Here is a 24997-nt window from a genome sequence, read left to right as displayed (position 1 = left end):
GAGATAATAGCTGAAGACATTGAATACTTTTCAAATCACTCGCTATATTGCAAGTTTTTGGGAATGAGGGTTTCATTGCAGTTTTTGGAAAATTGGGCGCAGAGGACATGGGCACTGGAAGGGGAAATGGAGATTATGCTTTTGGCAAATAACTACTTCATGGTTACTTTCAACTGCATGGAGGATCGCAATAAGGTCTTTGAAGGAGGCCCATATTTTTAAAACTAGGTGGGATTATTCATCAAACCTTGTCATGAGGGGTTTAATCCTTCTGAGGAGCTCCCAAATAGGGTTCCGGTGTGGGTTTGGTCACCACGTCTTCCAGTGGAATGTTGTCAGGAGGATGTGCTACGGATGCTCACCGCTCTTCTTGGGAGGCCAGTGGGATCCTTGTCACAAACTCTGGGGAGAAAGGTAATGACCTTTGTATGTATCTGTGTTGAAATATATCTTAGTAAACCCTTGCCAGATGCTATAGATATGTGTGTAGGCTCTTATTCTTGGGTTCAACAGTTAGATTATGAGACTTTACCATTCTGCTGCCGTCTGTGTCATGAGTTTGGTCATTTACAGCGTAAGTGTCCTAGATACAAACTGGTGGTGCGACAACCTCAATAGTCAAAACCGAGCCTTGATAGGGCTGAGAAAGGGAAAGCTACCATGTTGGGTGTGGTAGAGGGTGCTGATGGTTTTGTCTCAGTTAAGACAAAGAACAGGAATAGAGGACAAAAGAGACCCTTACAGAAGAGACGTGAGGAGGATACCTTTAACAGATTTGAGGCCCTGGATGACCTGAGCCATCAGGAAGTAAATCCGGGGTTAACCCCTCTAGATCAGGGTGCATCAAGAGGGGTTCTGGAAAGTGTAAAGGAGGAATCTTCCCAGGCCCTACTAGTGGTTGGAAGCCATTAGATGGAGATGGACCAGACAGTAGGGGTTCAGTTGGGCCTGGCTCCTGGTATTGAGGTGAATCTGGCTAAGGGGGAGGGTTCTTTGATTGCTTTGAAATTGGAACTAGCTGGGGTTAAAAGTAATAAGTCTGCCATTCACCTGGGTCTACATCAGAAAGATATTAAGAAAAGTGTTTCAGAGAAGAGCTCAAAGGTTGGTAGAAAGAAGGATTTGGATAAGATCAAATTGATGGGGGAGAATTTGGTTGAGTCAGGGTCAGTGAAGACTTTGGATTCGCACTTTTCCAACCCTCCTAAATTATTGTGCTCTCATGGAATGTAAGGGGCTTGAACAACAGCCCTAGACAAAAAGTTGTTCAGGATTTGATTAGGAATCATTCACGTGATGTCCTTTTCTTGCAAGAAACTAAACTTTCAGTGGAGAGTATGATGGGTCTAATGCCAAAGCTATGGGGTCGAGGCAAGTGTCAGTGTGTTGGGGTAGCTGGTTCCTCGGGAGGGGTGGCCTGTCTTTGGAACCCTTTAAGGTTTCGCACTGTCTGGTGGGCTGCCTCTAGATCCTCGTTATCAGGGGTGCTATCTAGTCTTGAGACTGGGGAATTCATCTTGTTTTTGAATATCTATACTCCCACTAATCTTCAGGGTAAGCAAAACTTATGGTCTCATGTTTCTTGTATGTGAAGGTTGGCCCCTTTTCATCCTTGGATTATGGCAAGAGACTTCAATGCCATCTTGGAGTTGAGTGAAAAGAAGGGGGGTGTAATGCAGTTGGAACCTTCTTCTTTCCTATTCTAGGATAGTATCTCCTTGCTGCGACTAGTTGACATCAAGCCTAGCAATGGTTTGTTCACTTGGAACAATAGGAGGGTGGGAGAGAATTGGATTGCTGAATGGTTGGATCATTTTCTATTTTCTTGTTTTTGGATTGGCGGGGGGTGGTCCACAAGTTCTGAGATTCTTGACTGGAGAGGGTTGTTGGGAAAAATGGTGTCTCAACCTTGCATTTATGCGAGGTTACTATTTATAGTAATTTTTCATTTGAGCATGACATGGTGCGAAACTCTCCCTGAAGCTTCTAGTTGGCTAGATAAGCATTCTGGTAAAGTTGCGTCGCAAGGTCACAGCTAGTTTTGAAGATATTAAAGTTTTCGTCTTGGAGGGGTGCGATAAAATGTTTAAACTTAATTTTGGGGGCTTTAGAGGCTCCGAAACACCCTGAAAAGTGGTCGTAATCGGCATAGCTGGTTGCCAGGTGATAGAGCACTTTGCGAGCTTTCCGATGCTTCAAACGGTTCGTCAATCGGACACCCGGTTCTCAAGTTATGGCCTCCAGAAGTTTGTACTCCTGAAATAGGAAAAATAATTTGTATCGGATACATAAATGAGCTATAAAAGGGAGTGACACGTGTTGATGTGTGCTTTAACATGTCATAGGGCATCTAGAAGGGAGATAAGGTCGGCTACACCTTATTGGGTGGTTTTAGCCCATGGTTTTGTAATACCGTTTGACAGTTTCTTGTATTGTATCTCCTATTTATGAGTTGTGTGAGATAGAGGTTGTGTGTAAGAGTCTTATGGCTATTGAGTTGCCTTTGAATCTCTGATTAGTGGTACTACTGCGAAGAGCTTGCTCTGCAAGTATGTTGTAATCTGTTTTTGATTGCTCAATAAAATATTGAGCTCCTTTTGGAGTGTGGGGTTTTTCTCCCGAAAGGGTTTTCCCCACGTAAATCACTATGTTGTGGTATGAATGCTATTATATCTATTTCTATTTTCTGTAACTGTTGTAACGATCTGAAAAAATTTTACATTACCCTCCTCTCAAGGTTAGTGTAGGAAGTTGTTTCCGCTACTTAACTTCCTTACAAGGGTCGGATCACTGGCCCATCAAGCTAGTTTCATCTTCGGCTCGGGTAGCCCATTCACCTTCATTCAGATTCCAACTTATGTGGCTTTGGGACCCTTCTTTGTAGGTTCTTGTTGCGAACTAGTGGAGGAAAGGGAGGCCAACCTTTAGCACTGCCATGCACTCTTTTGCTAAGCAGTTGCATTTTGTTGAGCTTCAGCTTAAACAGTGGAACCAACAAGGTTTCGGGAACATTTTTCATGAGAAGAAAGTGACTCAAATTGTGCTGAATGAGATCACCAGTGAAATCAGAGAGCATGGGTTGTCTGAGGAATTTCTATTTTCTGTAACTGTTGTAACGATCTGAAAAAGTTTTACATTACCCTCCTCTCAAGGTTAGTGTAGGAAGTTGTTTCCAGTACTTAACTTCCTTACAAGTGGTATCAGAGCCTGATCACCTTTGGTTTCAATTATGGGCAGTTGGGTTTATTGAACTAATCCAGATTTGAGTGGGAGCTTGTGCAGAAGACACTTTTTGATCTTGTTGCAGGAATATTCAGATGGCGAGTTCGTCAGGGAGAATAGAGGTGGAGAAATTTAATGGAAGTAATTTTGAGATGTGGAAGCTGAAGATGGAAGATCTGCTAATAGATTGAGATCTTTGGGATGCTGTTGATGCGAATGTCCAAAGGCCCTCAGATCCTACTGCGGCAGCTCAATATGATGTTATGGATCGAAAAGCCAAGGGTCTAATCAGACTATGCCTGGCAGGCTCTGTTCTAATCAATGTCCATGAAGAAAACTCTGCAAAGAAGCTATGGACTAAGCTTGGTGAGATGTATCAAGCGAAATCTTTATTAAATCAAATTTTCTTAAGAAAGAAATTGTATTCCTTGAAGATGGAAGAGGGTGGATGAATTGCAGACCACCTGGAACCATTCAATATGTTGGTGGCTCAATTAGTATCCGTCGGTGTTAAGATGGACGAGGAGGAGAAATGTCAGATCTTGCTTTGTTCTTTGCCTGATTCGTGGGATTCTCTTGTTATGGCTATCGGTAGTATTTCTGTTGTTTTGAAATTTGAAGACGTGGTGGGTGCCCTACTCGGTGAAGAGATGCGAAGGAAGGTATCCATCAGTTCAAAGGAAGCCCTAACCGTTCGTGGAAGACCTAAGGAGAAAGGCAAGAAGAATGAGAAGCGCGACAAGTCCAAATCCAAAGGGAGATCGAAATCTCCTGGAAAGTCCAAAGTCATTTGCTGGAATTGTGGTAAACCAGGTCACATCCGTAAGGACTACAAAGAAGAAAAGAAGAAGAAGAAAAAGAAAAAGTTTGATTCTGATTCTGAGTCTGACAAGGAAGATGGCGATGCATTTATTGCGGCTTTGGCGACTCATGCAGGTAATGATGCCTGGCTAATTGACTCAGGTGCATCTTTTCATATGACTTCCAATAGAGATTGGTTTTCTCAATATGAAGGATTTAATGGAGGTAAGGTGTACTTGGGTGATGATTCACCTCTAGACATTGTTGGTCGAGGTAAAGTTAGAATCAGGTTTTCTGATGGTAGAATAAAAAAGATTAATGGTGTGCTGCATATCCTTGGATTAAAACGAAACCTATTATCTGTGAGCAAACTGATAGATGCAGGTGTGCAGGTAGTCTTTTCTGAAGTAGGATGTAAGATGATTAAGGGTGCTATGGTAGTTGCTAGAGGTGTCAGGTTTGGCACTTTGTATAAGCTTGAAGCATACATTGTTGAGTGTAATAGCACTTCTGTAAAAAGTAAATCTGCGGATACTTCACTGGAATATTTGAAGGTTTCACCTTCAGCAGATGGAAATGGTTTTTGGGTACCTAAGGGTGCTCTTTCATCTGAAGCAAAGTTACCTGCAGAGAAGACTATGTTATGGCACCAGAGACTTGGCCACATTGGAGAAAAGGGTCTAAGGACCTTGAAAAATAAAAACCTTGTTGAAGGTTTGAATGATTGTAATCTTGACTTTGATTTATGTGAGCATTGCATTTATGGAAAACAAAACCGCGTTCAGTTTTACTCGAGTACTCATAAAACTTGTGGTGTTTTGGATCTTATCCATTCTGATGTGTTTGGTCTAGTAGATGTCTCTTCGATTGGAAAATCCACATATTATGTTTCATTTATTGATGATTTTAGTAGAAGGACATGAGTATATTTTCTAAAGAGTAAATTTGAAGTTTTTAGTCGTTTTAAAGAATTTAAAGCAATGGTTGAGTTGTAGACTGGAAAGAAAATAAAATGTTTGAGAACTGATAATGGCGGTGAGTTTTACTCTAATGATTTTGATAGATTCTGTAAAGATTGTGGAATTAACAGGCAGAAGACAACTCCATATTCTCCACAGCAGAATGGAGTTGCAGAAAGAATGAACAGGACACTGATGGAGAAGGCTAGGAGTATGTTGAGTGGTGCTGGTCTCGAACAAAAGTTTTGGGCTGAAGCTGTTGCCACTGCTTGCTACCTGATTAACAGGTCTCCTACATCAGCTCTTGTTGATAAAACGCCTATGGAAGCATGGTCAGGTCACAAGCCTTCATTGAGACATCTTAGAGTTTTTGGTTGCGAGGCATATGCACATGTGCCAAAGGAGAAGTGAACAAAGTTGGAGAACAAGGCTGTGAAATGTATCTTCATCGGGTATAGTTATGGTGTGAAAGGATACAAGCTTTGGGACCCTGTTGCACAAAAGGTAATTCACAGTAGAAGTGTTATTTTTAGAGAAATTAAGTCTCCTTCTGTTACATTGCAGCCAGAATAGACTATAAAAGAAGATGTGATTCAACTTCCTTCTACACCTGAAAGAGTTGAATCGAGACCCCTAGATAGGCAAGATGTTGAGGAGAGCTCGTCTAGCTCTGAATCTTCAGAAGAGGAGGAAGAACCTCCAACTCAGCTTGTTCGAAGGTCTACAAGACATAGACAACCACCTGAAAGGTATTCACCTAATGATTGGAGATGTATTTTTGCTCTGAATACTAGTGTGGATGAACCGAAATCTATAGAAGAGGCATTAGGTATGAATGATGCAGAATCCTGGAAGATTGTTATGGAGGAAGAAATGGTAGCTTTGAAAAAGAATGATACATGGGATCTTGTACCATTGCCTGAAGGACGAAAACCTGTTGGTTGTAAATGGGTGTTCAAGAAAAAGGTTGGTTCAGATGGAAGCATTGAGAAGTATAAAGCAAGGTTGGTTGCAAAAGGCTACTCTCAGGTTGAGGGTGTTGATTACGGTGAGATATTTTCTCCTGTTGCAAAAATGACGTCCATTAGATTTTTGCTTTCTATTGCTACTGCTTATGATTTAGAGGTTGAGCAAATGGATATGAAAACTGCTTTCCTTATTGGTGATTTGGAGGAAGATATTTATATGACACAACCGGAGCACTATGTGGTGAAAGGCAAAAGTAATTTGGTCTGTAAATTGAAGAAATCTTTGTATGGCCTCAAACAAAGTCCTAGGATGTGGTACCAGAAATTTGATACATATGTGTTGAGTTTGGGATTTGAACGTTCTAAATCAGATCACTGTGTTTATTATAAATCTGATGGTGATCATTTCTTATTCATTGCATTGTATGTTGATGATATGTTATTCATTGGTAAAGGGAAAGGTATGATTTCAGAACTGAAGTCTCAGCTCACTGCTAAATTTGAAATGAAAGATCTTGGTGCAGCAAAGCACATTCTTGGGATGGAAATTAGAAGAGATAGGGTGAACAGAAAGCTATGGCTAGGCTAGAGTAAGTATGTGAATTCAGTGTTACAGAGGTTCAACATGCAGAATTGTAGACCATTGAGTGTTCCTTTTACAGTTGGAATGAAACTATCTGTTTCAGATTGTCCTACATCCCCATTGGAGATGGAAGACATGAGCAGAGTACCTTACTAGAGTGCAGTTGGAAGCTTGATGTATGCTATGGTCTGTACTAGACCAGACATTGCCCAAGCAGTGGGAGTACTTTCTAGATATATGTCTAATCCTGGTAGAGTTCATTGGGATGCAGTCAAAAGAGTCTTCAGATATTTGAAGGGTACTTCAGAGTATTCTTTGTGTTATCATGGTAATTCAGTTCGAGACATGACTTCCCTTGATATCCATGGTTATGTGGATTCAGATTGGGCAGGTGATATTGATAGCAGAAGATCCACCAGTGCTTATGTGTTTACTTTGTTTGGTGGTGCAATTAGTTGGATGAGTAAGCGACAAGCTGTGGTTGCTTTATCCACTACTGAAGCAGAGTATATGGCAGCTACTCATGCTTGTAAAGAGGCCATTTGTAGTGAAATTTTGAGAGATAATCAGAAGAAGGAGAAACAAGAGAACAAGCAACCATCAAAAGCCATCATCAGTACCTTGTCTGATTGAGAATATATTAATGTTCATGGATTGGAGACTTCATATGAAGTTTGGAAGAAATTGGAAGATATCTATAGAGGTGATGAGCATGTAAAGATAGCCAGGGAAGAGAGTCTCAGAGGGAAATTTGATGATACGAGAATGGCTGAAGGTGAAAACATTCAACAATATGGTTAGAGAATCAAGGAGATAGTTGGAGAAATCAAAAGTGTTGGAGGTACAATGGAGGATGCCACTGTGGTTAGCAAGGTGTTTAGAACCCTTCTATTAGTCTACGGTAACTGAGTTGCAATCATTCAAGAGCTTAAATTTGTTGACAAGACAAAGGTAACTCTTGACTCTATCATTGGTAAATTGACTACATTCGAATTAAATAGTTTTGATGGAAGTGTTTAGAGGTCAGAATCTACATTTAAAGCCTCAGTCTCAACCCCATCAGTAAGGAGAAGCAGAGAAGTATGTTACAATCATGAATCTAGATCTAGCAGAGACGTAGATGATGATGATAGCGTGATGGAACTCAAAGAATTGTTGGCCAAGAGATTACCCAGAGGTATCGGTAAGTATAGAGGTAAATTACCACTGAAATGTTTTGCATATAACTAGATAGGACATATTGCTGTTAACTTTCCTAATGGAGATAACGAGGAAAAATGAGAGAAATATAGGAAGTTTAAAGGTAAAGGAAAAACAAATTGTCTCATTCCAGTGGATGAAGGTATTATAGATGAACAATCTAAGGAAGATACAAATGGGGACATTGTCTTTGTTGCTATCAAAGAAGACATATCAGATCAAAAGGCATTGGTCTCTCACTTGGTAATTTAGATGACTGAATTATTGATAGTGGCTATTCACACCACATGACTGGTGACCAGAGAAAGTTCCTAACATTGAACACATTTGATGGAGTTGTTGTTAGATTTGGGAACAACTCTCCCTAGATGGTAAAAGGCAAAGGATCCATTTCCCTGAATTTAAGAGTAGTGCAGATGATGTCTACTGGGTTGAAGGTCTAAAATACAATCTTTCGAGTGTTGCTCAACTCAATGACAAAGGTTACCCATTAGAATTCAAGAATGGAGTATTCAAGATCTTTGGAAGCAAAGGTAACCTATTTCACTTAAACTCTAAAGTCAATAGTTGTTTGATTGCAAAAGTAGAAGATAGTTGGATTTGGCATCAAAAGTTTTGTCATGTGAATTTTGATAACATTGTAAGAGTCAGAAAGTCAAAATCAATAAGATGATTGCCACAGTTGGACAAACCGGTGAATTCTTTGTGCAAGGAATGTTAGTTAGGGAAAATTTCAACCTCAATCTTCAAGAGAAAATCTTTCTCAGCTAAACATTTTCTTGATTTGATTCATACTGACCTATTTGGAACAATGAGGACTAGGAGTATTCAAGGGGATCACTACTTCATGATATTTGCCGATGACTGCTGAAGAATGATGTGGGTCTAATTCTTGAAAGATAAGATAGAAGCATTTAGAAAATGTAAGGCATTCAGAGCCTTAGTTGAGAATGAAAGTAGAAGGAAGCTGAAATGTTTAAGGACAGATTAAGGTGGTGAATTTACTTAAGAGAAATTTACTAGATACTGTGAAAACAATGGGATCAAGAGGCAGGTATCTGCACCAAGGACACCATAGCAGAATGGTATTGCAGAAAGGAACAACCGGTCAGTGGTTGAAGGTGCTAGGACTATATTAATTCAAGGAGACGTAGCCAAGACACTTTGGAGAGAAGCTATCAGCACAACTATTTATATAATGAACCAGATACTAGTCAAAAGAGGTAAAGACAAAATACCCTATGAATACTTGTATGGTAGATCACCGAATGTTAGTTACTTCAATTTTTTTGGTAGTAGATGTTTTATGAAAAGAAGTGATTATATTGGAAATTTTGATGCCAAAAGTGATGAAGGCATATTTCTTGGTTACTCCACCAAGAGAAAAGCTTACAAGAGCTACAACAACTGGACTAAGAAGATCATTGAAAGTGTCAATGTCTGAGTAGATGAATTTCCTAAAAAATCTGAAGAAACCAGCAAAGAGAAGGAAGAAGAAGAACTAAACACATTGTTTTTGGAACCGGAACCGGTAAGGCCAGAAGTTGGAGAACTAAACATAGAAGCCCCCATTCAACTGGAATAGGAAGGTCCAGCAGAAGATGAAAAAAGTGAAGAAGAAGAAGAATCTAAAAACCAAGATCATGTTATTCTAAGGTATGTCAGACTCAATCACAACCTCGATCAGATTATTGGAGACAAGAATGTAGGTGTGTTAAATACAAGAAGGCTAAGAGAAAACTATTGTATGATCTCCACCATTGAGCCTAGAACAACAAAATAAGCCTTTGCAGATGAAGACTAGATCAAGGCAATGGAAGAAGAACTCGATCAACTAGAGAAGAAAAATACATGGTCATTGGTACCCAGATCAGAAAATAAGAATGTAATAGGCACAAAGTGGGTATTCAGAAATAAATTGAATGAAGATGGAGCAGTGGTCAGGAATAAAGCTAGACTGGTATGTAAAGGATATACACAAGAGGAAGGTGAAGATTATGGTGAGACATTTGTACTAGTAGCAAGAATGGAAGGAGTAAGGACTCTACTTGCATTTGCAGTATACAGAGAATTTGAGGTATATCAAATGGATGTTAAATCAACATTCTTAAATAGAATATTAGAAGAAGAAGTCTACATAGAACAACCAGATGGTTATGCATTAACTGAAGAAAAGGATATTGTGTGCAAGCTACATAAGGCACTATATGGATTGAAACAAGCACTAAGAGCATGGTATGAAAGATTACACTCTCACTTAGTAAAAATAGGTTTTCAAAGAACCAATGAAGATAGTAACATATATCTCAAGACATAAGGAGATAAAATACTGGTAAGTGAGGTATTTGTTGATGATATCATTTTAGGAGGTAATGATGATATATATCATGATTTTGCTAATGAAATGAAGAAGGAATTTTAGATGTCACTGGTAGGTGAGATAAAAAATTTCATAGGTATGCAAATCCAATAGATGAAGGAAGGAAATTTTATCACACAATCCAAGTATGTGAAGGAAGTGTTGAAAACTTTGGAATGGAAGATTGTAAACTAGTTGGAACACCAATGGTTATAGGCTATAAATTTTTAAAGCAAGATGATTTTGCACCAATTGATGAAAAGGAAAACAAATCCATGATAGGTAAGCTACATTTTGTTATCCACAACAGACCGAACATTTCTCATGTAGTAGGATTGATTGCTAGATTTTAGAAAAATCTAAAGGAGACACATGATTGCAACCCAGAGAATTTTTAGATACTTGAAAGGCATAATAGATTATGGATTATGGTATCTATATGCAGGAAAATTTGACTTAAAGGTTTATAACAATGCAGATTGGGTAGAAAATGTTAATGACAGGAAAAGTATAACCAGGGGAGCATTTTTTCTTGGAGGCAGATTAGTGTCTTGAAGCAACAAGAAACAGAGTTGTATCTCTCAATCAACAACAAAAGTTGAGTAAGTTGTAGCTTACATGAATTTTACACAAACAATTTGGATGAAACATATATTGGAAGTTTTCAAGCTAAAGATATCCGAACCGGTAAGAATTTTCTGTGATAACACTAGTGCTATAAATATTTCTAAGAACCCGGTGTTACATGCAAGGACAAAGCATATAGAGCTGAAGTATCATTTTCTCAAAGAGAAAGTTCAAAGAAAAGATGTATCACTGGAGCAAGTTTCCACTAAAGAACAACTAGCAAATATTTTTACTAAACCTTTACCTAAGGCTACATTTGAATATCTTAGAGGTGAGTTAGGGGTTGTACCCCTACATGAAGTCAATTAAGAAGATATGGAAGACATCAATCCCGGAGCCTATAGAAAATATTGAAGATGGATTGGCGAAGAATGGAGCTACTCCATAGGGGAGCATTGTAGATTGGTGAAGCATGGATAAGAAGCATAATGATTTACCTTCACTTTGGCATTGTTGTCAAAGGGGGAGAAGCTATATATGATTGACAAAATATATGTTAAGGAGAGGAGATAGATTGCAGACTAGTTATCAGCTGAAGACATGAAGATACAGTTGAAGGATAGTTTGTGTTGAAAATGTAAACTAGGATTCCTATACTTGAATCATTTGAAGAATAGTATATGCTTTACTCTCAATCATGACCATCAATTGGTATTGATATTTGTATTTCCATCAATTCCAAAGGGGGAGAATGTTGGCATTGCATGAAGATTGCATTGAAGAAGTATATTAGGAAGTGTTGTCATTGATGTCATTAGCAACCGGTAATGAAGCAATAAAGAAATCGGTAATGAAGCAGTAGAGTAACCAGTAATGATACACTGAAGATCAACCGGTAACCCTATCCAGTTGAGAAGCAGAACCTAACCGATGAATCTTGGAGATCAGTTGTGATGATCTATGACTGAATGATGATTGGTGATGAAGATGCCACGTAAGAATGATGCACGTGATGAGTTTCAAAATGGTTTTTGCACGTAATGAGTTATAGGATTCAAAGTGCGATGATCTAGGAGTGGTTGCAGATGCCTAGAAGAATGTAAAGTTGATTTTATGTAATCTAACAGTAAGGATTGAGACGATGTGTTTGTAATCTATATGATATTTTCAGGGTTTGTGTTGTATTAATGACATAATTTATTTGTTTATAAGGTCGATGAATTAATTGAATGAGTGGTTGGAAATTTTGATTAAGTGTGAAAGTGATTGTTGCCAAACGATGAGGTGTGTCTATAGGATTATGTGAAGGTAGATAGGAGCAAGAAAGGATCTGATTCAGCAAGGAAGTGTTCTTTCTAGATCGGTCAAGAACTTGTTGTTCTCTAGCCATTACAACAGTTTGAAATCCCCTAAGAAGGTAAGCTCTAACAGGCTTGCTATTGAAATCCTCTAACCAGGTGATCCATTAGCTTGGATTTGAAATCCTCCATCAAGGTTACCTTTAACAAGGTATTTGCAGTCAATCCCTTAACTAGGTGGTCCTTAACCGAATATGTTCCTAATAGAACATTATTGTATAAGCTTCTAGAAAGGCTTGGCTCCTAATAGGGTGAACTTCATAAGAGTTCAAAATACTAATTTGTATTCATCCCCACCGTGGTTTTTCCCATTTGGGTTTCCACATGAAAAACCGTTGTGTCAAGTTGTGAATGATTTTGTGGATGTGTTATTGGTATGGTTGATATGAATCATTGGTAAATCTGCATAGATATATCTGAATGACTAGAAATTATCTGAAATATGTTATTATTGGTATCAGTGAAGTGTTTTAAGCTTTTGGTCAAAGGATATTTAAGTTTAAAATTTATTGCATTATATCATTGAAGTATTAGGTCAATCGGTAAGGTTTAACAATGTAGCCGCAGATTTGTTAGAGTGACTAAAATGGTGAACTTTGTGAGTTGTTTTTGAGTTGGAAACAAGTTTGGTGAAAGCCCAGTTAATTTTCTATCTACTGATTCACCCTCCCCCTCTTAGTAGTTGACTAGATCTTTATAGTTTCATCATATTATCAATATTTATATAAAATACAAAATTGTTAAAGGACTGTTGTTATAGCAATAGAAAGAACAAGAAAAGTCATAGTTAAATAGACATTATTCAATACAATTCAGTAGAATGGTTTAAACTATACACACTAAGCTTAAATTTCTAAGGTTAAAAGTGTTAAACAGTCATAGTAGATTGATATTTTCTAGGTTTAGTATATTTAATAATGTGTGTGATCAAACTAAGATTATACTTTTTGACTTAAAAGTGTTAAAAAATCAAAGTTGACTAACATTCTGTCGACTTAATATGTTGCTTAGTGTGTCAGATTTAACATTGGCCTAAACTACCTAATCCACTCTATAAGATTGTGAAGTATCAAACCTGAACATGCATTTAACAAGAAGCCTTCTTAAGAACATAGTAACAGAGCTAAGAAAAGGAAGTAGCAATTGCAGCATACGAAACTCCCAACCAAGTAAAAAATACCTCTCTTGGAATCTCTAAGCTGGAACAATCTGTAGTGAAAGAATAGGAATATTTCGTGGGTAAAACTATTACTAGAAATTTCACCTTAGCGTGCAATGGGTATGCCGAAAATGTGTGGAAGGTTAATAAATTTTTTTTTGTCTATTCTTTGCATATTGAGAAGTGGGGAGATAGAGAGAGTGAGATAAGGAGATAGAGATTATGGATAACTTGACAGAGTTGGAGATGGAGATGGAGGAGGACATAAATACAAGGGATAAAGAGATAGGGGAGAGGGATAGATAGAGATGGAAGACATGAATAAATAGATAAGGGAAGAGAGGGAAAGATAGAAATATTTTTATAGAGCTAGGATGGATATAGAGAGAGGCGGAGATAGATGAAAATATAACAAGATAAACATAGGTAAGAGATTAGAAGAAATATGGAGAGACGAAGATAAAGGGGTGAAGAGATATAGATATAGAGGGCTTAAGAAGAGGGGCAAAGATGGAGAGAGATGAATTGGTAAATAGTGGGAGAGATGTCTAGAGATAGAGCGGGGAGAGAGGAAGATATAGGGAGAGATGAAGATAGAGGGAGAGCGGAAAAGGGAGAGAAATAGATAAAGATATAGAGAGGTTTAGAGATAGAGATGAAGTTATACAGGGAAAGAGGAAGAGGGACAAAGAGATGGATAAAGAGGTAAAAAAATAGAGAGAAGTAGAGAGAGAATGGTGGAGATGGAGAGATATATAAAGACATAGGAAGTGTCAAAGGTATATATAGAAAAAGAGGGAGAAAGAGAGATGGGAAGATATAGATCAAAGGGGCAAGAGTGAGAGGTAAAGGAGATGATATAGATTTGTAATAGAGATAGTGATGGATAGGGGGGTAAGATAGAGACAAGAAAGGGGAAACAAGGAGTAAGTGTGTATATGCGAGTGATAGAGATATAGAGGTAGCAAGGAGGGAGAAATAGGGAGTGTGTGTGAGAGAGAGTGAGAGAGAGAGATATGGAGATAGTGTTAGTGATCCAAACATGATTAAAACAAAACCTCTAAATTAGGAAAGGTAGAGAGAGGGAGAGATATTGGGGTACAAAGAGATGGAGAGATAATGATATACATATAGAATGAGATATAAAAGATAAATTATGGAGATATCTAGATGGAGAGGACATGAGATAAAATATAGAGGTCTACAAAGACGAGAGGGAGAAGGAGAGGGAGAGAGATGGATGAATATGGATAGACATTTAGAGAGAGAGAGAGAGAGAGAGAGAGAGAGAGAAAAAGAGACAGAGGTAGAGATATATGGGAAGATAAAGGGAGAGAGATATAAAGATAGAGAGATAGATAGGGGATAGGGAGGGAATAGGGAGAGAGTGAGGGATGAGAGAGATAGGGAGATTAAGTGAGAGATATAGGTAGAAGGGGGAAAGGGGGAGATAGATAGTTAGAGAAGGGAGGGAGCGAAGAGGGAGAGAGATAGGTAGAGAGAGAGAGAGCTCAATATATAGAGATGTAGAGGGGGGAATATAGATAGAGGGCCTTCAAACTATTAGGATTAATTCTATCCATTCAAGTAATGTGTGATTTGCATTGATTAAAAATTATTGCTATGAAAGAAAATTTAAAACAAGTAATGATCATTGAAGTAGACCACACTTGTTCTTTTGAAGAGGTGTCATGCATTTTCCATCTAGTGTGGCGAAGGAATTCATCAATGCTCAAATCTTAAATTCATTTATATAAGGTTAAAATATATTTATTTAATAAAATAGAGATATGCATTTCTTTTTTAGTAAAATAAAACAATCTTAGTTACATATAGGAATGCACTACTTGAGTGGAAAAGAAACTTGTATTATTTTAATTTTATGCTTAAATCAATAAATTTAGATGTGAAATTATCTTAGTTGAATTAGTCTATGACTTGCAATAAGCCTTTAGTCTTCATTGCCTTACTTTCTTCTTATCGGTAATGCAGTAGTGTACATTGCAATAATTGTACTCCATGAGACATCATCTCATTCTTCTTTCATTCACATGATCAAACAATTGATTGATGTCCACTAAACTTCTACCCTTAAAATACACATAAAGATATTAAATACTAAAAAGTATATAATATTATGTTTTATTATATTTCTATTTAAATTGGATGCTATATAATTTTTAAATAATATGTTACACGTATTATATTATTTATGCATTATTTATTATATTTATATTTATATAAATTATACAATATCAAAACAATAATATATTAATATATAATATATATTATTAAATGCTTTAAAAAGGAACCTATATATTATTAAATATTAAACTACTTTTATTTTTCTAGCATAAATTTATAATTCATTTGTGTGGGGTACATATTTATACATGTAACACTTGGGTATGTCAGCACGCATTAGAAAGTGGTAGTTCAAGTAACATTGTAACATTGTAAGAAGGAAGCCAAGTCCCCGTGATCTATTTCGCCTTAAATTACCAATGTAAAAAAATCGAAGTGTGTTTAGAAAGTGTTCAAGTGAAGGGAGGCGAAGCGAGGCTCACCCGGAAAGTTCGAAAATCGTTCACAAGACGCTCTGTCAGACACACGACATCAAATCTTAGCTTAGTTAGATTACACGCACCCTAACTTTTCTAGATATGGTTAGGCTAAAATGTGGTCTATGACTAACATCAAATAATGGCTTAGTTATTGCTTCTCATAAAATCTAATAGTATGTGACTATGTAAAGATTAACATCTATTGGTGGAATGACCAAGCGCTCAATGATGAAGAAAGTTTATTTTCATGCTTTAAATTTTTTTCATGGAAGAGGAGGAATAGTGAACAAGTATATGGTGTGAAATTTTTAACATTAAAGTCATTAAAGCCATATTTTAGTGATAGTAGTGGAGGAAACAAATGGGAGAAGTAGAAGCTACATTCCTTTCTTTATCTGAAATGAGTGGAGTGTTCCTTCCTTCGCTATGTAATAATAAATACAATGATGAGAAGATGGTATAGTACAATGCTAAGAAAAATAAGATGCTTCTTGGTTAATATCATTGAAGTTAATCAACTAGTTATTCATTGTTGAGGGAAAAGGAGGACAAGCTAGAACATTATTCTACTAGTGTTTAAATCCTTTCTCATATTCTTGTACTTCACACTAGTGAACTGAATTATGTGGATCAAATGTTTGAGCACATCCATTTTTTTCCTATAGTGAACAACAATTTATACTCAATTTGTTTGAGTGCCATCTAAATGGCAAAACTAATCATCTTAGAGATTAAACTAAGATTGCCCACTATTCAAACACAAAGAGTGAATTTTATATTCCAATGAGAATTTAAAGCCTAATGAAGATCATGACAATCTTTGTGACTATCTTTCATATATTTAAAATGGTCTCATTTTCTTAAATATAATTATTGTGGACAAAATCAAACATATTGTTTCGGGAGGATGTCTTATTCACTTTTACCATGTCAAAACAACTCAACTTCTCTCACCAATTATTACTTGATTATTAATATATACCATTTACACTCGACTAATTAATCTAAAATTTTTAATTTTTAATATTGTTATTTCAAATACAAAATTACTAATAAATATTGACATGAATGTAACATGCTTTGTAAACTCAATAACCCACAATTTTGATCCATAAGAAAGCTTACTATAAGAATTCTATCTCACTATATTCTTGACTAGGATAAGCATCAATCTCCAACTATTAAAAAAAATAGTATTCATGAAAGGTACATACATCATTAGTTGTGCGCAATTGTTTATTAATTAAAAATTAGAATATAAGATATTCTTTCATTTTCTATTTATTAATATATATGGTCAAATGTGTCTAATAGACGTCACCTTCAATAATGGAGGACATCTTCAATTTAGATTTCCTGTCTAACATTTAACTCATCAAAATCGCCCACTTGTGTTGCTCGGAAAAACTCACTTGCATTTGCCAACCATTATTAGGTAGGAAATAGTATTATAATTTTTTTAATGGAAGGAAAACATTGATTGTATGATTCATAATTTCTTAATAGTATAATTTTCTAGCTTATATATATTAATATTATATATATAAATTATATCGAGATAATTGATTAAAAATAGGCATCTCGAGAAGGATATCTATTGGCGTAATTTATATATATAATATTAATATATATAAGCTAGTAGGAGTCGGGTCGCAACATGAAAGATATTGAAAAAGATAATATTATGGTTGGGGTGAAGGTTAGGGTTAGGGTTAGGACTATGGTTAGAATAAGGGTTATAGTTAGGATCATGGCAAGGGTTAGGGTTTAAATCATGGTTAGGGTTAATGTTAAGATTAATGGTAGTGTTTACCTAATAAATTGGGTTAGGCTTAGGCTTAGGGTTAGGATTATGATAAAGGTTAGAGCTTAACATTAAGGCTAGGGTCAAGGTTTTTAGTTGGGTTAGGAATAGGTTTTGGGTTATAGATAGGGATAAGGTTAAGGGTTAGAGTTAGGGTTAGGGTTAGGATTATGTTTTAGGATTAGGGCTAAGGATTATTGTTAGGGTTAAGGTTAGGCTTAAGGTTAGGATTAGGTTTTAAGGTTAGGGCTAAGGATTATTATTAGGGTTAGGTTAGGATTAGTATTAGGGTTAGGTTTAGGTTTAGGGTTAGGGTTAGGATTATGATTAGGGTCAAGGATTAGAGTTATGGTTAGGATTACAATTAGAGCTATGGTCTACATCATGGTTGGGGTTTGGGATAGGGTTCTAGGATTATGGCTAGGCTTTGTGTTACAATTATGATTAGCATTATGGCTAGGGTTAGGGTTTACATGTTGGTTAAGGTTAGGGTTAAGTGTTAGTGTTAGGATTAATGTTAGTGTTTACATCATGGTTAGGGTTAGGGTTATGGTTAAGATCTATACCATGATTAGGGTTATTTTTTTTATTATGGTTACGTTAGGGCATTACATTATAGTTAGGTTTAGGGTCATTATTTAGGATGGAGTTTACGGTTAGGATTATGATCATGGTTAGGGTTAGGGTTAGGTTTAGAGTTTGGGTTAGAGTTCGGTTTAGGGTTATAGATGTAGTTATGGTTAGGGTTAGGATTTACATCATTGTTAGGGTTAGGACTAGGTTTTAAATCATAGTTAGGATTATGGCTAGGGTTAGGGTGTGCATCATATTTAGGGTTAGTATTAGGGTTAGGATTGTGATTAGGGTTAGTATTTAAAGTTATGGTTAGGATAATGGCTAGGGTTAGGGTTTAAGTTGTAGGTATTGTTAGTGTAAGGATTGTGATTAGGGTTGAATTAGGTGTTAGGTTTCAATTAGGGTTAGGGTTAAATTAGTAAAAGGGTTAAGGTTAGTGTTCAATTTGGTTATGATTTAATAATTGGTAATGTTATAATCAATTAAACGTATGATATAAGTTTAAATAATGGTTTGGGTTGCAGTTTATTATGGTTAGATTTTAATTAGTGTAGGGTTCAATTAGGTAGTGGGGTAAGGATAGGGATAGGGTTAGGGCTAGGGATAGGGTTTATTTAGGGTTAGGGTTAGGATTTAGTGATGGTTAGGATTACATTTAAATATGGTTATAGACTAAAGTTTTCATTTACAATTAGGGTTCAAATAAATCATTATATTAATATATTAATTATTTTTATTATTGATGATGATATATTTAATAATATATAATGATGTATAATATTAAATATAAATTATATATTATAAGCATATGTTAAATAAGTATTATCCTTATTATATAATATTAAATATATCATTATGTAGAAAATATTAGTAATCAATACTAATTGCGTTATATTTAATATTCATATAAAATAGCTAGATTTTAAGGTTAGGATTATATAATAATGTTTTTTTTTTAGGTTTCAGTTAAGGTTTAATTAGGGTTATGCTTATGTTAGCATAAATGCTCAATTAGGGTTAGGGTTTAAGGATAAAACATGGTTTGAGGATTAAGATTATATAAGAAAGTTTGATTTTAAGGTTAGGGTTAAGGTTTTATTAGGGTTATGGTTGCGTTAGTGAAAAGGTCTAATTACGGTTAGGATCCAATTAGGTCTAGATTAGAGATATTTTCAAGGTTAGCATTTGATTATGGTAAGGTTTTAATTACAGTTGGGTTTAGTATTCTAGTGCAATTAGAGTTAGAATTAGGGTTACAATTCAATCAAATTAGGGCGAGGATTAATTTAAGATTGAAGTTGAATTAGGGTTAGGGTTTGGGATAGAATTCAAATAGGATTATGGTTCAATTAGGGTTAGGGCCTTTATTAGGCTTATCATTCAAATAGGGTTAGATTACAATTCTTGTTGTAGGTTGGTGCAGGAGCACCTAGGACTTAGAATATTTAGTTTTCTCAATTTTGGCTTGTAGTGACCCTAGCCAAGTCACTAGTGAACAAGGACTTCGGGAGGGTCCAAGAGTTAGTATTTTGAGTCAATGTAGGCCTAGGTTGAGTTCATTCTTCTTAGGTTTGCATTTTGTGCATAAAAAGTGGTTTGAGTAGGTAGTTGACCTTCTTGATGGTCAAAAGTGTCAAAAATTGGTATATGCATTAGGGAGGGTTAAATTAGGCTTAGAAATGTTTTAAAGGTCATGTGTGATGACTTAGAATAGGTCTCATAGGTTGGGAAGACCAAAAAGTGAAAAAGTGCAAAGTTGCAAAAAGTTGCATGACAACTTTTGAAAGTTGTCATGACAACTTTTGTCCAAAAATTGGTTAGCGATGGAGTTAGGGATTGTCCAACGCCCTAGGATGACTTAGTAAATATATTAGTTTGATGGCGTATTGATTTATATTTGTGTTTATTTTTCATGTCAACGCGTATAAATTTGGATTGCTTAGTAATTTGGTTATTTAGCGTATAAATTGCTTGGCTTGTGCCGATTGCTCCCAAGTTTGGTAAAATTTTGAAGTTGTTCTTTTAGAAATTTTAGATGTCGAGGGCGCATATGGTAAAATTTTAGATGTTTTGGTTATGTAGTGTAGGAATTGCTCGTTTTGCTACAGATGCCTGTATACATTATTACATTCCACTTGTGAGAATTGTTTTTGGAATTTTGGATATTTAGGGCACATTAGTGGATATTTTGGTTGTTTAGAGGATTCCACTTTGATTTCTGTAGGTTTGTTGTTTCCAGGCTATTATGTGTTGAATCTTAACAATTTGGTTGCATTTAGAGAGTTATAGAAGTTCATGTTTTGATATGGGCTCTGCATCTGTATATTAAAAATATAGTATAAAATAATAAAATAAATTATAATATATTAAAATAATAAAAATCTATATTAGACAATGATATTATTAAGATAATAAAAAGATATATTAAACAATGATATTATGAAAATAATATAAAATAATAAAAAATAAAAATAAAAATATTTATTAGACAAAACATTACAATTGTTATCTGTAGCATACTATTGCTAGACAGTACAGAGCGGTATAAACTTCTATATATACTTACTTCGGTAAAATTGCTATGGTGTAATCTTTATTTAATGAAGAAATAGAGGACATGTAGACTTCGGTCAGAAATTCAGTAAGATGCAGAACTGTAATTGAAGCCAACCACAGCGAAGAAGGCCATTTGAAATCACAACGTTTTATAGAGCAGGCCTTGTTATTTATGAGGGCATTTTTTTATAAGCAGAGGTCCTTTAGTAGTGATTTGCGAGAATGTCAGGTCAGATAAAATTTCTACCGTCAATTCAGTGCGTATGTGGTACCATTGTCAGCTGCCAAAGAACTTCACTCCCAAAAAAATGTTACCCGCATGAAGATGTCGCTGGCAGTGATACCGAGGGAACAGGAGGAGCGGGTCTCGTAAAGCCCACAACATGTGCAGAAACCGTATAAAAATTAATGAAGGTTGCATGAAACAAACGGACGAGTCAGATTCACCTGATCGTCTTGCATGATTTTTAATCAATTTTCAACCGTTGATGTAATCTTGCATGTTGTCCATTTCAAATAAGGACACCTTCGGCGTTATTATGTTTTCTCTATCACGTTCAAACGAGCATACGTGGGTCAAGGAAAATGAATATTATTAAGCATATTTTTTAATGCACCACAGGAGAGAATGCAAAAGTCCGACAAGATCCAGGGATCATGGGTAGGTGCAACTATTATAATGTTTTCTACCATGCTCATGCGATCAACGGCTTTTTGTTAAAGCATCAGATAGACACAGCATTGAACGCACAGACCCTTTCCAGAAACATTATTCCACATCACGCGTTTTCCTCACATCACACTTCCATTCATATCGCCTCGTTTCATATCCCCACCGCCAAGCCTGCTTTCTGCTTGTGCCTCTGTTCAATTCAATCTAATTCCATGGCAGCTCCGTCTGTATCTACCAATGATAGTCAGTTACAGATTGAAGTTTCAAATGCTTTTGAAGAAATTGCACCTCCAACTGTATCTACTTCTGCTACATTCTCAGTACCATTACAAAAGGAACCGTGGGGCATATTTATTAATCATCGTGGACCAGATGTCAAAAATACGCTGGCCAGAGCTATCTACTATGCTCTCCACGCCAGGGGTTTTAGGGTTTTTCTTGATTCCGAGGGGCTTCAGTTTGGAGACTTCTTTCCTGCAGCAGTGGAAGAAGCAATGCGTAGTGCTTCTCTTCATCTAGCAATTTTCTCTCCCACATATGCACAATCGCCATGGTGCCTCGCCGAGCTATCCTTTATGCTCAAATCTGGCAAACCTATCATTCCTGTCTTCTACTGTGTCCGACCTACCGATCTGCGATGGGTAGCTGAAGGAAAAGGAGATTATGTGAATGCTTTCGCGGAGTATGAAAAAAATCAGAGATACAGCTCAGAAAAGCTCCAGGAGTGGAAGACGGCACTCCACGAGGTCTCATTTTACAAAGGCGCAATCATCAATAACAAAGAGTAAGCAGCTCATAATCATCCTTCTGCATGACTTTTATCATACCTTCACATTCATGCAATCTTTCTATGTTCCATATAAAGTAAAATTGTCATCATTGCTTTGGAAGGCTTCTTCTACGTTTTAAAAATCTTTTGTCTAATATCCAGTGAGGAACATACGATGTTGGAGAGTATTGTGAATGGTGCATCGGAAATAATGAAAATAGTACCATCACCACTAGGCACTTCCAACAAGAAGTATATTGAGGAGGCACTCATTGTGGGACAAGATTCTGTATCAGACAGACTTGTGGAGATGATTCATTCACAGGAGCACACCAAATTGTCTCGTTTCGGCATAGTTGGGAAGGGCGGGGCCGGTAAGACTCTACTACTCAAACGAATCTTCAACAGTGACCAGGTTCAGAGTCTCTTTTGCAATGACTTAATGATTTGGCTTACTGTTTCACAAAATCCATCTTTCAATGCTCTCAGATATGATCTTGTCAAACAAATATCTCTGAAAATAAATGAAAGATTGGACAGTAGAGAGGAAGACAATGTGAAATATTGGTTGAATGCAACCATGGCAAAACACAAGTTTGCCCTGTTTCTAGATGATCTTTGGGAAACAAGTGCAACCTCGTTGCTAGAGGAGCTTTGTGTGCCTCTCTTTCCACTCCACAACTCCAACATCATCATTGCCACTTCCAGAACTACTAGTGTGCTCTCACGGTTGGGTGTTCCCAAATCATCATTCATCCAAATGCAAGATTTGACTGAAGATGATAGTTGGAGTTTGTTTTCTTTCCATGCTTTTCCACACAGCGAAGGAATTTTACCCAGGAACATCAACGAAGAAATAGCAAGGGGTGTCTCCAAGGAGTGTGGTGGTCTTCCCTTAGCCCTCAAAGTAATCGGGCATGCAATGGCAGGAATCACATACCCAAATGAATGGGAATTCGCACTCCAGAGGTTGCAGAACAAAGCTACACACTCACTTTCAGGCAGGCTTTCCAGCAGTTTGAGATTAAGCTACGATGCTTTGGCGGACGTGGCCAGCTATGGCATTTCGTTGCAGTTGTGCTTCCTCTACCTTGCTGCTTTCTCAAAAGCCGAAGTCATCAGAAGTGAAATTGCAATATTGTACTGGATTGGAGAGGGATTAGTCGTTGGGACGAATCCTCTCCAAATTGGAGAGATGTACATGAATTTGTTAGTAGATCGATGCCTTATTGAATCGGTCCGTAAGGATAATGATGGAAGGGTGATTATTTTTACTGTGCATGATGTTTTGTATGATTTAGCACATCAAATTGCCGAGAAAGAAGAAAAATGCTCCTTCCAGTCAGGCAGAGGGTTTTCTGAGATTCTAACGAATGACTTTTCAGAACATGTCAGAATTTCATTGATGGACAACAGTTTGACCAGAATTCCAAAGGCATTCAGAGCTCCCTATATCCGTTCTTTGCTGCTTGCCTGGAATCCTTTTTTGACAGGGATTCCAAAAGAGGTGATTAGGAGTATGACCTCTCTCAAGGTCCTGGATTTATCAAAGACTGCACTCCAGTCGTTGCCAAAAAACATGGAATGTTTAAAGAATTTAGTTTGCCTCCGATTATATTCTGTGCCAATCAAAAGACTTCCCGACTCTATTGCGGCTCTCCAAAACCTTCAAATATTAGATCTTTATCGATCTGATATCACAGAACTTCCGGCCGGCATTTCTAAGTTGACTACCCTAAAACTTTTGGACATTGGTTCATGTAGACATCTGCAGTACATGCCATCTGGGATCTCAAACCTTACGTCGCTGGAGTACCTGGCTGCACACGGTTCTTCAAATATAGGGTGGAATAAGGGTGAAAAAAATCGGCTTTCAATTAGTGATTTAGGTACCCTGCACAACCTGAAAAGGCTGGGGCTTGAAAATAGCAATGAAATAATTCGAGAAGGAACGCTGGGTAGCATGAAGCAGATAGAGTCTCTATACTTGCTTCTCACAGGTATGGAGAGGCTACCCAAAGACATAACTTACATGTCAAAATTGAGAAAACTCTGGCTATTGTGTCCTCAGTTAGTCCAGATAGAAAATTCATTTTGTGTATTTCAACATCTGAGCTCCATTAGTATTTTTAACTGCCGCATGCTGAAACAACTACCTGCTCTGCACAAGCTTCCTAGTTTAAAGCAACTAGACATAGTTAAGTGCCCCAACATAGAGAAGTTTCCAGAGGAATTTGGCAAGGGGAGAGGATTTCCCAAGCTTGAGATATTTTCACTGTGGGAGTTGGACAAGATAGAGCAGCTGCCAATAGTGGAAGAGGGAGCACTTCCTTCACTTAAAACTTTGACAATAATGAAGTGTGAGGCATTGCAGAGGTTACCACAGTGTTACTGGAATTTGAAGACTGTGGAGAAGATAAGGGTTTATGGTTGTTCAAAGGCTCTACTTGTCATCGCAGAGGAAGATAATTTTATTAAGACAAAGACAAAGGTGCAAACAATAACATTATCTACCATAGAAACACAGACATTAGAGGGGCGCTACTTTCATAAGCTTCACAAAGGTAAATGTTCTCATTATAGGGAATTTTGGCGTAACGAAATTTTTCAGTTTTTGAATGACGTTAACGGGTTTTTCTTGTTTTGAGCTATAGCATTGATAGTATATAAATATGTAATAATTTGACTACAAAGTTTTAGTATTACGTTCAATAATATGAGTTGTATATTGTTTGAAAAAAGATATGTAGTTTATAATTTGCATATTATTTGGGAGCAATATAAGCAATTTTATATATGCACATAAATAGTAAATTGTAATTTGTTTATTTTGATTTATATGATAAAGTAATTTTTTTAATATATTAGGAAAATTATTT

At 36.7% G+C, this 24997-nt stretch overlaps 1 protein-coding gene across 1 annotated transcript; it reads left to right on the top strand.

Annotated features, from left to right (window-relative positions):
• The first annotated feature begins 912 nt into the window (after positions 1–912).
• LOC131856484 (probable disease resistance protein At1g61300) lies at positions 913–24765 on the top strand. Its single transcript, XM_059208275.1, has 3 exons — positions 913–1030; positions 21299–22133; positions 22281–24765. The coding sequence occupies exons 1-3, from the start codon at positions 913–915 to the stop codon at positions 24763–24765; spliced, it is 3438 nt and encodes a 1145-aa protein (XP_059064258.1).
• Positions 24766–24997: the final 232 nt, after the last annotated feature.

The sequence above is a fragment of the Cryptomeria japonica genome, chromosome 7 (genome assembly GCF_030272615.1).
Source record: "Cryptomeria japonica chromosome 7, Sugi_1.0, whole genome shotgun sequence".
NCBI lineage: Eukaryota > Viridiplantae > Streptophyta > Pinopsida > Cupressales > Cupressaceae > Cryptomeria > Cryptomeria japonica.
Note: the sequence above shows the minus strand (reverse complement) of the source record. Positions and strands in the feature narration are given on the sequence as shown.

Excerpts from the sequence above, each read along its gene's own strand:
- LOC131856484 (XM_059208275.1), top strand. The coding sequence starts at position 913 with ATGGAGATGGACCAGACAGTAGGGGTTCAGTTGGGCCTGGCTCCTGGT. Across the intron at positions 1,031-21,298 it reads GGAACTAGCTGGGGTTAAAA|GAGAGAATGCAAAAGTCCGA; the intron begins GTAATAAGTCTG and ends AATGCACCACAG. Across the intron at positions 22,134-22,280 it reads GCAATCATCAATAACAAAGA|TGAGGAACATACGATGTTGG; the intron begins GTAAGCAGCTCA and ends TCTAATATCCAG.